This window comes from Orycteropus afer, unplaced genomic scaffold (assembly GCF_000298275.1).
Source record: "Orycteropus afer afer isolate SDZICR_OR568_19922 unplaced genomic scaffold, OryAfe1.0 scaffold00362, whole genome shotgun sequence".
Classification (NCBI taxonomy): Eukaryota; Metazoa; Chordata; class Mammalia; order Tubulidentata; family Orycteropodidae; genus Orycteropus; species Orycteropus afer.
Genome location: NW_006921949.1, coordinates 2,290,221 through 2,305,144, shown reverse-complemented (window position 1 = coordinate 2,305,144; position 14,924 = coordinate 2,290,221). Strand labels below are relative to the sequence as shown.

Here is a 14,924-nt window from a genome sequence, read left to right as displayed (position 1 = left end):
ATCTAGAAGGCTGGTGATTCAAACCCACCAGCCACTCCTCGGAAGGAAGTTTGGGCAACCTACTTCCGTAATGATACTGCCTCAGAAACCCAAGGAGGGGTTGCTATGAGTTGGATCCGACTCGATGGCAGAGAGTGAGAGTTTTATGGGTCATTGAGGTGGTGCTGTGTTTAAAGCTTTGGACTGCTAACCAGAAGGTTGGCACTTTGAACCCACAAACTATTCCACAAGAGAAAGATGAGGCAATTTGCTTCTGTCAAGATTTACAGCCTTGGAAACACTATGAAATAGTTCTACTCTGTCCTGTAGGTTGCTATGAGTCAGAATCAGCTTGATAGCAGTGGGTTGTTTTTTTTTTTTTTTTGGTTTTATGGGTTATTAATAAAAGTGTTCTTTTTCTTTTTCCTTTTTAATATTGATACTAATTGTGCCAGCACAAATTGTTGAAAAAAGCTATCTTTTCTCAAGTAGTAGATTGGGAGAAAAATGTGGAACAAAGCTCAGCAGAACATAAAAATCATTTTAAAAGAAAAAAAATCAGGCTTATTGGTCTGGTAGAGACTGGTGGAATCCCCAAGACGATGGCCCTGGGACAGCCTTCAAGCTGGGTACTGAATTCACCTCTATGGTTCAACTTTTGGCCAAATAATAGGCCTGTAACGCGGACTATAATACCAAGAAGGTCTCTACTCCTTAGAATAATCAGCTGTCTGATATAGATAAAAAGGGCAGTGTTTGCCCAGGGATAAAACTAAGAAGGCCAAAAGGAATAGGAGAGAAGGATGAAGGGAAAAGGTAAACACAGGGAGGAAGAAGAAACAGTACTGTTACATGTGGAGACTGCAGTGACTGTCTCAGGATACACTGTATATGAATTGTTGAATGGGAAACCAATTGCTCTGTAAACTTTCATTCAAAACTTTCACTCAAAACCTCCCATAGACATTCCAAGGCCATAAACTTTCACAATTTAAAAAACTAATAAATGAAATAAAATGCTACCCTCCCCCAAAAAAAGAATGTTTAGCAATTTTCCTCATATAAACAAATGTGATAAGAAATGTGAAAAACAAAACAAAACCTATCTTTTTTCCATTGAATTGCCTTGGCATCTTTGTTGAAAATCATTTGACTGTATGTGTGTCAGTACATAAGGAGCTGCAGCTTCTAACCAGGAGGTTGGCAGTTGAAACCCACCAAGAAAGATGAGGCAGTCTGCTTCCATAAAGATTTACAGCTTTGGAAACTGGGGGTCACTGGAGTTGGAAATGCTCAATGGCAGTAGATTTTTAAAATATATATGTGAATCTGTTTCTGGGCTCTCCAATTCTGTTTCACTGAATTCCAACCAGTGCTGTAGATATTTTAGTTTGTTTGGCCTATGTTTCTATATTTAACCAAATACTGTGTTGTGTCAGTTGATTGAAATGTCCATGATTCTGTAGTCAGAATTTATTGAAGCTTTGTAATAAGAATCAAAATCAGAGTTCTCCAACTTTATTGTTTTTTTCAAAATTGTTTCATATTTCTCTATAAATTTAAAAACTAGCTTGTCATTCCATCTCCCAAAAAAAAGCTTGCTGAAATTTTGATTGCCCTGAATTACAAATTAATCATGGGAGAATTGATATATTTAACAATGTTGAATTTAGCCATTCTAAAACCAAACCCATCATTGTGGAGTTGATTCCAACTCAGAGTAACCCCGTAGGACAGAGTAGAGCTGTCCCATAGACTTTCCAAGGCCATAAGTCTTTATAGAAGTAGACTGCCGTATCTTTCTCCCACGGATCAGCTGGTGGGTTGAACTGGTGGATTCAGTTAGCAGCTGAATGCTTAACCACTGTACCACAGGACTCCTGAATTTAACTATATCGAGTCTTAATTCAGATCCATGAGCACTGTATGATCTGTTGAGGATTTTTAAAATTTGTCCCACCAAGGTTTTGTAGTTTTCAGTGCACAGGTATTGCACATATTTTGTCAGATTTATCCTTTAATATTTTGTATTTTTGATAGTATTAAAATAGTATGTTATAAAATTTAATTTCCAATTACTCATTGCTGGTACATAGAAATACAATAGGTATTTTTATATAATCATCTTGTATCCTGTGAGCGCTGAACCTCCTTTATTCTAGTAGTTTTTTTGTAGATTCTGTAGGATTTTCTAACTAAATTATCATGTTGTCTGAGATCAAAGACAGTTTTAGTTACTTATTTCTAATCTAGATGCTTTTTATTTCTTTTCCTTGGCTTATTGTACTACACTAGAATCTCTGGTAAAATACTGAATAGGTGTGATGAGAATAAACATTTTTGCCTTGTTCATAATTTTAAGCAAAAGCACTCATTCTTTTACCATTAATTGTGATATGGTTGTTGTTAGCTGTAGTCAAGTCAGTTTCAACTCTTAGTGACTTTACACAGTACCGAATGAAACTCTGCCCAGTCCTGTGCCATTTTCACAATCATTGCTTACTTGAGCCTATTGTTGTAGCCACTGTGTCGATCCATTTTATTGAGGGTCTTCTTTTTCACTGACCCTCTACTTTACCAAGCATGCTGTCTTTCTCCAGGGACTAGTCCCTTCTGATAACATGTCCAGAGTACATGAGACAGATTCTTACCATCCTCCCTTCTAAGGAACATTCTGGCTGTACCTTTTCCAAGACATAATTGTTCATTCTTCTGGCAGCCCGTCGTGTAGTCAGTATTCTTTGCCAACACCAAAATTCAAATGCATCAATTCTTCTTTGGTCTTTATTATTCATTGTACAGCTTTTGCATGCATATGAACCATTTGAAAATACCATGGCTTGAGTTAGGGTCATCTTAGTCCTCAAAGTGACATCTCTGTTTTTAACACATTAAAGAGGTATTTTGCAGCAGATTTACCCAATGTAACATGTCATGATTTCTTGATGGCTGCTTCTGTGGACCTTGATTGTGGATCCAGGTAAAATGAAATCCTTAACAACATCAAACTTTTCTCTGCTTATCATGATGTCACTTAGTAGGTTTTATATAGATGTGTTTGATCAGTTTGAGGAAATTTCCTTCTGCTTTAATTTATGAAGTCTTTTATCATGAGTTAATACTGAATTTTGTTACTTGTTCTTTCTGAATTCATTGAGATGATCAAATATATTTTCTTTTTCAATTTGTCAATATGGTGAATTACATTGATTTTTAAGTTGATTTCAGTGGTTTAATTAATTGCATTCTTGGGCTAACCCCTCGTTTATTATAATGTACGATAAGTTTACTGTAATTTTTTTAAGAAAATATATTTCTGCACTTAATTTGCTAACATTTTATTAAGAATTTTTGCATCTGTGTTTATGAGATGTATTGGTTTATGGCTTTCTTTTCTCATTATGCCTTTGTCAGACTTTGATAATTAGGATAACAGCAGCTTCTTAAAATTAGTTTAGAAGTATTCTTTCCTTACCAAAATCACAATAAAAAGTTAGATCAAATTCACACAACTACTCAAAAGATTAGATAAGAATCTTAGGGGTCAATGAGTTAATATTAATGGTGGAGGAACGATTCAGAAAAAGAGGGTAAGAATGATTGTACAACTTGAAGAATGTAATCTCTGTGACTAAATTGCACATCATTTGTTGAATTGTGTATTCTGTGCATATTCTCAACAACAAAAAATAAATTTAAAAAGTAAATTAAAATGTTAGTGAGAAGAAAAAATACATCCTCTTGAAAAGAGTTTATGTGCAATTGTTATTGTTTTTTCCTTGAAGTTTTGTTTGAATTCACCAGTAAAGCTATCTATGCTTGGAGTTTTCTTTGTGGGAAGATTTTTAACTATAATTTTAATTTGTTTAGGCTAGTCAGGTTTTCTAGTTTACTTTAAATGAGCATTGGCAATTTGTTACTTTCAAAGTATCTCATCTAATTTGTTTATTTTATTTGCATAAATAACATTCTCCCTGTTACCATTTTAGCATCAGTAGTGATGCCATCTCTCTCATTCCTGCTGTTGATAATGAGTCTCCCTAATTTCATTGACCTTCTCAAAGAACCAGTGTTTGGTTTCATTGATTTTTCTCTATTTTTATTTTGTTTGTTTTCTATTACATTGATTTCTGTTATCTATTATTATTGTTTTTTCTTCAGCTTATTTTTATTTATTCTTTTTCTAATTTTTTATGATGAAACAGGTCATTAATTTGAGAACTTTGTGTTTGTTTCTCCCCTACTATTGGTTTTTAGTGTTAAAAATTCCCTGACTACTGCATTTGTTTCATCCCAGAAATTTTTATGTTAATGATTTTGTTTTCATTCAATTCATAATAATTTTCCAGTTGATTGCTTCTTTGACTTGTGGATTATTTAGAAGTGTGCTTTTTAATATCCAGATACTTGCACGTTTCTGCAGATAACTTTCTGTTACTGATTTCTAATTTAATTCCCATATCCATTTATATTCAGTGTAATATCAATATGATTAGGTTTAAATCTACACTCTTGATTTTACTTTTATCTTTATTCTACCTATTCTCTGTCCTGTTTTCTTACTTTCTTGGATTAATTTTGTAGTTTTATAAATTAATCCATTTTATTTCCATTCTTATTATTCCTCCTTATTTCATTATTTTTGTGGTTGCTTTAGTATTTATACATATACATCTATAACTTACCACTGCCTACCTTCAAACAATATATTATTATTATTGTTGTTGTACTTCCCATATAATGTGAGAAACTTAAAACAGTACACTTCCATTTCCTCTCTTTCATTCGGTGTTGTGATATAATTTGCATCTTTGGAAGTTATAGACACCATTTTTCATTATTACTGTTTTCCTCTAAATATCTGTTTATCTTTTAAAGAAGTTAAAAATAAAAAATAAAATATTATATATATTTATCCTCATTTTTACATTTGCAGTACTCTTTATTATTTTTAGATCTAGATTTCTATAGTATATTCTTTCTGTCTAAATCCTTAACATCAGAAATGTCTGGTAGTCAATATCTATTGAATGAATAATTTTCATTTGTTTTTGTATAGTGTCCTTAGAAAAGAGACCCAATCTACCTGATTACTGATAACTCACCATTAGTTTGCTTTTAGTATGAAAATAAAATATATTACTCAAAGCTCCATTTTATATTTTTTGTATTTAACCATGGAATGTTAAAAAAAAAAAGTTAGCACCTGCTATATATTTACCCTTTCATAGATTTTCTACTGTTTGTTTGCTATTGATTTCTGAGCTAAAGTATTGATCCTAGACCAATGTGTTCATTTCAATATAAATCAGAAGTACTGACTTAACTGTTCATAGGATTAAAGACTAAATAATTAATTTGGTTTATTTCGTTCCAGTTCCAAAAATTGAAATGTGATCTAGAAGTGATATTGTCTGCTATTCAGTCAAAGAATAAAAAGTTAAAGGAAGACTTGGAGAGGTATATGTATGTTACAAAAATTTATTGCTGTTGAGTCGATTCTGACTCATAGCAACCCTGTAGGGCATCTGTGCTATAGGGTTACCAATGCTATGATTTCTTTTTTTTACCTTCTCCCATGGAGCAGCTGGTGCATTTGAACCGCCAACCTTCTGCTTAGCAGCCATATGCCTGACGCACTATACCACCAGAGCTCCTTATTTATTTATTTTTATTTTTATTTTTATTTTTGCAGTGTTCCCTCCCCTCCCCTCCCACCCCTGGTAACCAGCAAATAAAGTTTCCTTACATATATGAACAAGGGTGTGATCTTTATAGAAGCAGACTGCCACATTTGTCTCTTGTGGAGTGGTTAATAGATTTGAACCATTGACCATTTGGTTGGAGACCATTTACTTTAACCACTGTGCCACTAGGGCTCCTTTATTTATGTTATAGTTACCATTAGTCACTAATATGTGTTGAATTAGCAGTTAATGTTTTATTTGTCTCCCCTCCTCCCCCCACTGTTTATAGGGAGCAACAGTGGTTGAACGAACAAGAACAAGTACTGGAGTCTCTTAATACACTATACAGTGAACTGAAAAACCAGGTTGTACCATTTTCTGAATCAAGGTATTAATTTTGTGTTCTAGGTTTTTAAAATAGGGGGAAGTATTTTCATTGTTACATACAAGAAATACATAATTGAAAGGAAGATAAATTTTGGTAGTAATCCTGAGTCTTGCCCTAACTTTTGCCACTCATTAGTTACAGTCTATTTCCAGGACTTGGCTTGATCATTAAGTTTACTTTCTCTATGTATTAAATTAGAGTATTACTTCATGAAGCTAGTTATTTGGTTTAAGCAGTGAAATTCAAAGTTTTTGATCAACTTTATGAGTAACCAGTTACATATGTATATGTATTTTATTAGCTAAATGCTTCTCTTAATTTTTTTCATTCTACTAGAATCTTAAATGAGCTGAAAACTAAAATGCTTAATATCAAAGAATATAAGGAGAAGCTCTTGTTCACCTTGGGTGAGTTTCTAGAAGACCATTTTCCTCTACCTGATGGAAAAGTTAAAAAGAAAAAGGTAAGTTTTAGAGCAGATACTCATGTAGGTATTCATATTTGAAATTGTTTCAATTTCAAAAGGAAACTTGCTGATCAATGACTTTGTGTTTACTATACGTATGTATCTAAGATATACACACATAGATACATGTATAGAAATATTCTGTGATCACAATTGAAAAATTGGAATCAATTATCCAATAGAGTAAATTAAATATATTTTTCATTATATTCATATAATGGAAAAAATACAGAGCTTTTAAAAATAATATATTGAACACTATCAAAGAAATTAAGGAAATGCTCATAATTTATCGTTAAGTGAATAAAAAACTGAGGACAAAATTGTATTAATTTAATTGTACCAAAAAACATAATTGTGGTTATGTCCAGGAGCTAGGTTTGTAAGTAAACTGTAGTTTCTTTTGGCTTTTCATTATTTTCCATGATAAACATATGTATCTTTTAAAAAAGAATATTGTTTATGTTTGTTAAATGTTAGTTATTGATTATGGAAATAGTTATTATGATGGAATGAACCTTTTTCAAAAAACCAAATAGACATTTAATTGGATGGCAGAAGATTGTGAACAATCAGTTTAGCTCCTTTTTTTTTTTTTTTTTTGCTATAAATAAATTATTACAACTGCCTTTTCACTTAGAGCATTAGGCAGAACAGATAAAAATGCAGTACTGACATATCTTGATACGCATGTATTTTCTGTTGTTGACAAATTTGGTCATAGAAATTGTTTATCTCTAATAAATTATCTTTCTAAATTTTCTTTTCCTCTTCTTTCTCTTATTACCTACTCTTTTTCACATTTAATATCTGAAATGCAAGGACTTTAGACTTAAACAAGAAACATAGGAAATATATTCAAGACTTTGTGAATAAAATAGTTAAGCATTATTTAACTCATATCTTGGTCATTGAGACTTAAGATTTATATAAATTAAAGCTAGCTATTTGGTAAACTAAACCAGCTTTTTGAAAGACATTTTTTCTAGTTTAGATCTTCTGCTTTCATGTGTACCTACTTCATAGCTACAACTTTTCCCTATATTTATTTAACTGTTCTCTTCCTGGAATCTCAGATTGACTGAGTAATGAGGTCAAGTATGAACAATGTATGACAAAATTGCCTACAATAGTTACTTTCAGTCTTTTTTAAACCAACATCGCCATGGTAAAGCTTAATGACCTAGTTAAAAATCTTTCAGGTCTCCAAATTTTATAGAACATGCTTATTTTTTCAATGCCTATATGTTCATAAGTGATCTTTCCTTTATCATATTTCATATTTATAATTTGTGTTTTCAATTTTTTAATCAGTCATTCTTGGAGATAACAATTTTATTAATCTTTTTAAAGAACCAATTTTAGCTTTGCTTATTTTCTCTGTTCATCTGTTTTCTATTTCATATTTGAGTTTTATTTATTCCTTTATCTTAACTTCTTGAAATAGATGCTAGGTTACTGATTTTAAACTCTAATGAACATTTAAATGTATAAATTTCCCTCTAATCATGACTCGATGGCACATAACAACAACAACAATCACTGCTTTATCTGTAATCTACAAATTTTCATATGTTGTATTTTCATTAACTTTGAGGTAAAAAGTATTTTCTAATTTGCTTTGTGATTTCGTCTTTAACTCAAGTTATTTCACCAATGTTGCTTAATTCATTAACATTAATTTAGATAAAGAAGTAGAAAGAAAAATTTGCAAATGATATAAAACCGTCAGGGCTGTAGTATTATACTGGATGATAGAATCAGGACCGTTGTTTCAGCTTGTCAGGAATTGGACCGAATAAAATAGGATGATATTTAGTAGAAATATATAGAATACCTTTCTTGGGTTTAAAACATTAAAAGAATAAAGGAATTATATCCTAGCTAGATACATCATCTTACCCAACCCTCTGTCATGGAGTCGATTCTGACTCATAGTGACCCCCATTGGGTTTCTGAGGTGATAAATCTTTACAGGAGTAGATTGTCCCATCTCCCTTTCACGGAGTGGCTTTTGGGTTTAAATCATCAACCTTCTGGTTAGCAGTCAGTGTCTTAGGCACTGAACCACCAGAAGAACTCCTAGAGATACATCATCTTAGGTGATAGTATCCTTTGATAGAAGTTAGCAAGGTGAAATAGATGCCCAGAAGTTAATGCAGTCTTTAAACATAAGGAATAAAATTCTAGTGTTTACTAATTCTAGTGTTTCCTTTTTCCCTCTTGTGGTTGAGTCACCTACATCATTGTGCAGACTGGATTTAAAAAAAGAAAGGAAAAAGATAAATTAGAGTATATTCAGAGAATAACCATGTTATTGAGGGACCTTCAAATCTATGGCATATGAAAAGTAATTGAAGGAACTAATGATATTTAACATGGACAAGAAAAGATTTTAGGCTCCTAGTAGCTGTTGTCAAACATTTGAATAACTCTTGGATGGAATTGAATAGGCTTATTTTCTGTCATTCTAAGGAAAAAATGAATCACTGAGTTGACTTAATGTGAGAAACTGTCTTGAGCTACAGAAAGATAAACAATATTACCTGGAAAGCAGGTTCTTCTGCTGAGCTGTATAGTCTGGGATTTTTTGGGAAATTTTTGTTGGGTTCAAACACTAGACTGCCTTTTATAAGATTATATCTAATATGTATGATGTAATTTACTGTATGTTTATGGATAGTTTCAATGGTATCTTGTAGTTATAAAATTTGTTACTGACATTGAAGATGTTTCAACTTCTTTTTATTTTTATTGTTAAGTACAGATTGTTTACTCTAAGAGTTCTTTTCAAATCATCTGTTGTTATGAGCTGTCGAGTCAGCTCCGATTCTGGTGGCCTTATGTACAACAGAAGAAAACACTGCCCAATTCTGCACCGTCCTCACATCGTTGCAGCCTCTGTGTCAGTCCATCTCGTTGAGAGTCTTTCCCTTTTTCTCTGACTCTACATCAAGCATGATATCCTTTTTTAGGGAATAGTCCCTTCTGACAACATGACCAATGTAGGTTAGATGAAGTCTAGCCATTCTTAGTTCCCAGGAGCATTCCTGCTGCACTTCTTTGAGGACAGATGTATTCCTTCTTCTGGCAGTTCATCTTATTTTCAGTACTCTTCGCCAACACCACAATTCAGAGGCTCTTTTTAGGTCTTCCTTATTAATTGTCCAGCTTTCGCATGCATATGAGGCAATCAAAAATACCATAGCTTGGGTTAGGCCTACCTTAGTCTTCAAAGTGACTACTTTTCTTTCAATGCTTTAAAGAGGTCTTTTGCAGCAGACTTGCCCAGTGCAATACGATGTCCACAATGTCTGATTTCTTGACTGCTGCGTCCATGGTTGTTGATTGTGGATGCAAGTAAAATGAAGTCACTGACAATTTCAATCTTTTCTCCATTTATTGTGATGTTGCTTATTGGCCTAGTTGCAAGGATTTTCATTTTCTTTATGTTGAGGTATAATCCATACTGAAGACTATAGTCTTTGATCTTCATCAGTAAGTACTTTAAGTCATCTTTACTTTCAGAAAGCAAGATTGTCTCATCTGCATATCACAGGTTGTTAATGAATCTTCCTCCAGTCATCTAATTTTGAGTATTTGATTTAGTACACTTTTGTATTAGTTACCTAATGCTGCCATAACAGAGTATACCACAAGTGTATTCCTTTAAAGAACAGATAATTATTTTTTCTTAGTTCTGAAATCTGAAAGTCCGAATCAAGGTCTCAGCCATGTCAATTCCTTCATGGGCTTCTCTCCTAGTTTCTGGTCGACTCAATGAATGTTTGGTGTTCCTTGGCATTCTTTGCTGTTTGTCTTCTCACCGTGTGTGTGTGTGTGTGTGTGTGTGTGTGTGTCTTTGCATCTGTTCTGCTCTTTTGATAACTGAGAAGTGCTTTGCTTTAGAACCCACTCTGTTCTGTTGTGGCTTCATTAACATAGCAAAAGGAAACCTCTAATCCCAGACAGAGACACACTGGCAGGTTACCAAAACCAAATCCACTACTATTGAGTCAATTCCCATTCAAGTTGTTGTTACTATATGCTGTCAAGTTGGACCCGACTCATAGCAACCCTTCCTTGGGTTTTCAAGGCGGTATCACCATGGAAGTAGATTGCCCAACTTTCCTTCCGAGGAGAGGTTGGTGGGTTTGAACCGCCAGCCTTCTGGTTAGCAGTAAAGTGCTTTAAACACTATGCTACCAGAGCTCCCATTCCCACTCATAGCAACCCCCATTGAGTTTCCAAGTCTGTAAATCTTTACAAAAGTAGATTGCCTCATCCTCTTCCCACGGAGCAGTTGTTGGGTTTGAACCACAGGTTAGGGGTTAGGATTTCAACACATATTCTGGGAGGACATAGTTCAATTCATAGCAACCGTGTGCCATTACAATTAAGTAATATTAATTTTTAAAATCTTATAATAAATATAGTCTAATATTCTGCCATTGTTGTTGTTGTTGTTTGCCGTTGAGTCGGCCCAACTCATAGTGACCCCTCCTTGGGTTTCCGAGTATCACTACGGAAGTAGGATTGCCCAACCTTCCTTCCAAGGAGTGGCTGGTGGGTTTGAACCGCCAGACTTCTGGTGAGCAGTCAAGTGCCTTAGGCACTATGCTACCAGAGCTCCTATTCTGCCATTAGCAGAGTTGAAATGTTAATTATTTGTATTCACATTTCTTTCAAAGAAAAACATTCAAGAATCAACTGCACAGCTGATAACACTCCATGAAATGTTAGAGGTAAGTGTTTTGTGTTGTTTAATTCTTCTGTCTAAAATTTCTCTTAATTAGTGATTTGTGAACAATTAGACCAGTTTTCAGTTGCCTTGGAGTTGATTCCAACTCATGACTACCCCATGTGTGTCAGAGTAGAATATTGCCTGATAGGGTTTTCAATGGTTAGTGTTTTGGAAGTAGATTGTCAGCCCTTTCTTTCCGGATGCCTCTGGGTAGACTTGAAATGCAATCCTTTTGGTTAGCAGTTGAGCACATTAAAGATGCTCTGGTGGTTCAGTGGTTAAGCACCTGGCTGCTAATCAAAAGGTTGGCAATTCAAACCCACCAGTTGCTCCAAGGGAGAAAGAGGTGGTGGTCTGCTTTTGCAAAGATTTATAGCCTTGGAACTCCTATGAAGCAGTTCTACTCTGTCCTATAGGATAATTATGAGTTGGAATTGACATGAAGGCATTATGTTAGCACCACCTAGGGACTCCACATACAGGCTTGAAAAAGAAAAGATACTGGTTCAGATCTTTTGGTATACATCAGTCTTTTGTAAATATATTTACCATAGTTTATTATTAGTACAAAATTAATTTCTGTATGGTACAGGAAATAATATTGTTTTTTGTAAGTATAGGAAAGAGTATTGTCACTTTTTAAAAGAACTTGACCTTAAAATCTAATCATTAATCATATTCCTGAGATATTTTTATAGGTAAACAATTTTCAAAGATTTTTTTGCAGCTAGGTAATACTTACATGATAAAATCCTATGCCAGTATTTGATGGGATGTTTAATTGGCAACTGCACTCTATTTAAACTATGTAAATGAGCTTAAGGATTCTTTCCACAAAGTTCCAAATTTGTGCACAGTTTTTCTTTAAAAATAACATTAGGCCATTTTTCATATAGTAAGGGCTGAGTAATTTTAACTTTATCTACTTTTAAATTCACTTTCTTTTACATATATCCTCACCCTGCTTTAAAAGATATTTTTGAACTTCAGCCAAATTATCAAATGTGTTAAGTAGTTTAGAAGATCTTGATATGGCCACCAAAGGCAAACTGGGCAGAGTGGAAAATAAAATAGTCTATGGAAAGTAGGATATTTAGCAATTAGTGTATCTTTTTAAAAGTCACTGTTAAGGTTAGAATAAAGAGTGATTTCAGAAAACAAGTTTCATTGTAATTTTATAATTTGAGTGGTAAGCTCATTTTTGTTCAACAAACTAGTTTTGGTGCCTCAGACTATCTTAAATACAGACTATAATTGTTTTGAAAAGCAAAATGCAAGTGTTAGATTTGTGATTAGAACGTTTTAACATGGTGCTAACTACTTTAGTACTAAAATTAAGATGATTACTGTTTCTCATAGATGACAATATATTTTTTTAAATAAAAGTTGTCATTTATATGACAGATTTATGTTTAATGACAAATGTTAACTGTGAAATACATATGTAATTTTTATCTGGTATCATAATAAAATATATGATGCTATATAAAACATTTTTGTCTTCTAGGCTTATATTGTCAATGATAAAAGTAATCAAGCTTTAACTGCAATTCAATGAGAAATAAAACAATGTAAATGTTTAGTTTAAATTTCGATTTTTAGCATTTAACTATTTCTGACATTTACTATAAGTTCCATTAATACAATTAAAATTAGAAGTGAAAAACTAGAAAGATGATAAATTACATTAAAATAAACAGTTACTTTCAAATGGGCATAATACTTAATTCTCAGTCATGATACCTAAAAGAAAGAAGACTAAAAGTTCTTTTCTCCCAAGATGGTAGGGCTTGGAATAACCAAAGTCAATGACAGATGAAAATGTTATTTTAAGAATTGAGATAGTGATATTAATATGAAATATGAGTGAGGTTAGAGCTGAAATACTAATTTTATTCATTTCTATGATGCTTTATATTGGTGAGATATTTTTACTTTTCCATATTCCTTAAAATAATTATATCTTTCAGTTAAAGCTTTGGCCTACCAGTTCAGAGAATGGAATATAATCCATGGTCTGCCACTAATTTGCCCCTAATTCTTCTGAGTCCTGATTTTGTAATTTTTAAAGGCACTCGAAGATAGTTGGGGAAACACAGTAGTAATTGGAATATATATAGTATTTTTTTGTGTGTGCTTCCTAGAGTATTAGTATTCAAAGAGTTGTAAATAGGAGTTTTTTGTAAAAAGCATTGTAATGCCAATGAATTTGGAAAATACAGTGTTTCTCAGTGCACACTGACAATCTTTCTCAAGCTTATTTGACCATAAAACCCTGTTTTTGAAGAACAAAGAACATCTTTAGGGAGACATTCCATGGAATGCAGTTTGGGTAATGCTAGCCTTATATTTATTTATTTGTTTGTTTGTTTATTTGTTTATTTATTTATTCTTACGAAAATAGAGGTAACACTTTGCCAATTCAATGTTTTCACTTGAATTCAGTGAATTCAATTCAGTGAATTCAAATTGCATCAGTAGTATTATGCAGCCACCATCAATATCTATAATTTCCATCCCCATAAACAGAAACTTAATGAGAGCTAAAGAAAGATTCCAAGCTTAGATTGGATTCCACATGTTGATTTGGGTGAGAGGAGGGGCCTTATGGAAAGAGTGTGTGACCAGCACAGCGACAATGGGGATAGGGAGGACACAAAAATGTGCACAAAAGATACAGACAACAGAGGCAAATATTATTACATGCACAATACTGCATTACCTAAAAGTTTAAAAACAAAAAGAAAGATTCTAAGCTTATATAAATTTAATACAAATCCTCAACACTTCTCAATTTGTGGTTGTAACCTCTCAATATTTTTTATTTTTAGGTCATTTATTTTCCTCAAATATTAAGACATACATGCTTACTTTCTTTTGAATTTTATATTTTCTTGAGTGCTCAGTTGATTTTTTAAAGTTTCATATTTTTATTTTTTAGAAGTTATAAGTGAACTTCTGTTTTAAATAAATTATTAATATTAAGATAATTGGGAGAATTATAAAAGTTTTTTTAACCAGTTTGTAAGAAGAGTTCAAAGTTAAGATGCAGCAGTACATGTTACAGATTTTTCCCTTCACAATCTGTAGTGTTTAGAAAAGGAAAATAAATTATTTTAGTGTATAAAAATTATGATTTAAACAACTTTCAAGGAGAAAAGAGATGAACATTTTTTTGGTGAAAAACTTTATTTATGCTTTATTATAGTTGTATCAACTCTTTCCCAAGTAAAGTATATTTCGAATATTTTTTCCTAGATCCTTATAAATAGATTATTTGATGTTCCACATGACCCATATGTCAAAATTAGTGATTCCTTTTGGCCGCCTTATATTGAGCTGCTGCTGCGTAATGGAATTGCCTTGAGACATCCAGAAGATCCAAAGCGAATAAGATTAGAAGCTTTCCATCAGTAAAAGGATGTTATCCTTCTCTGATGCAGTCTTAAAGAATCTTGTCATTCAAGGATAATGAAACCACTAAGGATTGTTTGGATAAAGAATGTTATTTGCAAATCAAAGCACATAGTACATCTTCCTTTTATCCTTAAATGACACTTGCTGTCATCTGTTCATTTTTAAATGGTCCTTTTCATTCAGTCAGTGCTTCCATGTTTTAAACTGGTGAGCAAAAATGCAGATAAAAACTATTGTAGACTT

General features: G+C 32.8%; 1 protein-coding gene across 1 annotated transcript in view; it reads left to right on the top strand.

The window, feature by feature from the left end:
- Positions 1 to 14,681, top strand: part of CENPK (centromere protein K) — a 59,486-nt gene extending 44,805 nt beyond the window's left edge. The window contains exons 5-9 of the mRNA XM_007952855.1: positions 5,357 to 5,439; positions 5,956 to 6,054; positions 6,391 to 6,517; positions 11,212 to 11,265; positions 14,523 to 14,681. Coding sequence (XP_007951046.1) covers positions 5,357 to 5,439; positions 5,956 to 6,054; positions 6,391 to 6,517; positions 11,212 to 11,265; positions 14,523 to 14,681 — 522 coding nt within the window. The remainder of the gene's footprint in view (positions 1 to 5,356; positions 5,440 to 5,955; positions 6,055 to 6,390; positions 6,518 to 11,211; positions 11,266 to 14,522) is intronic.
- The last annotated feature ends 243 nt before the right edge of the window (positions 14,682 to 14,924 follow it).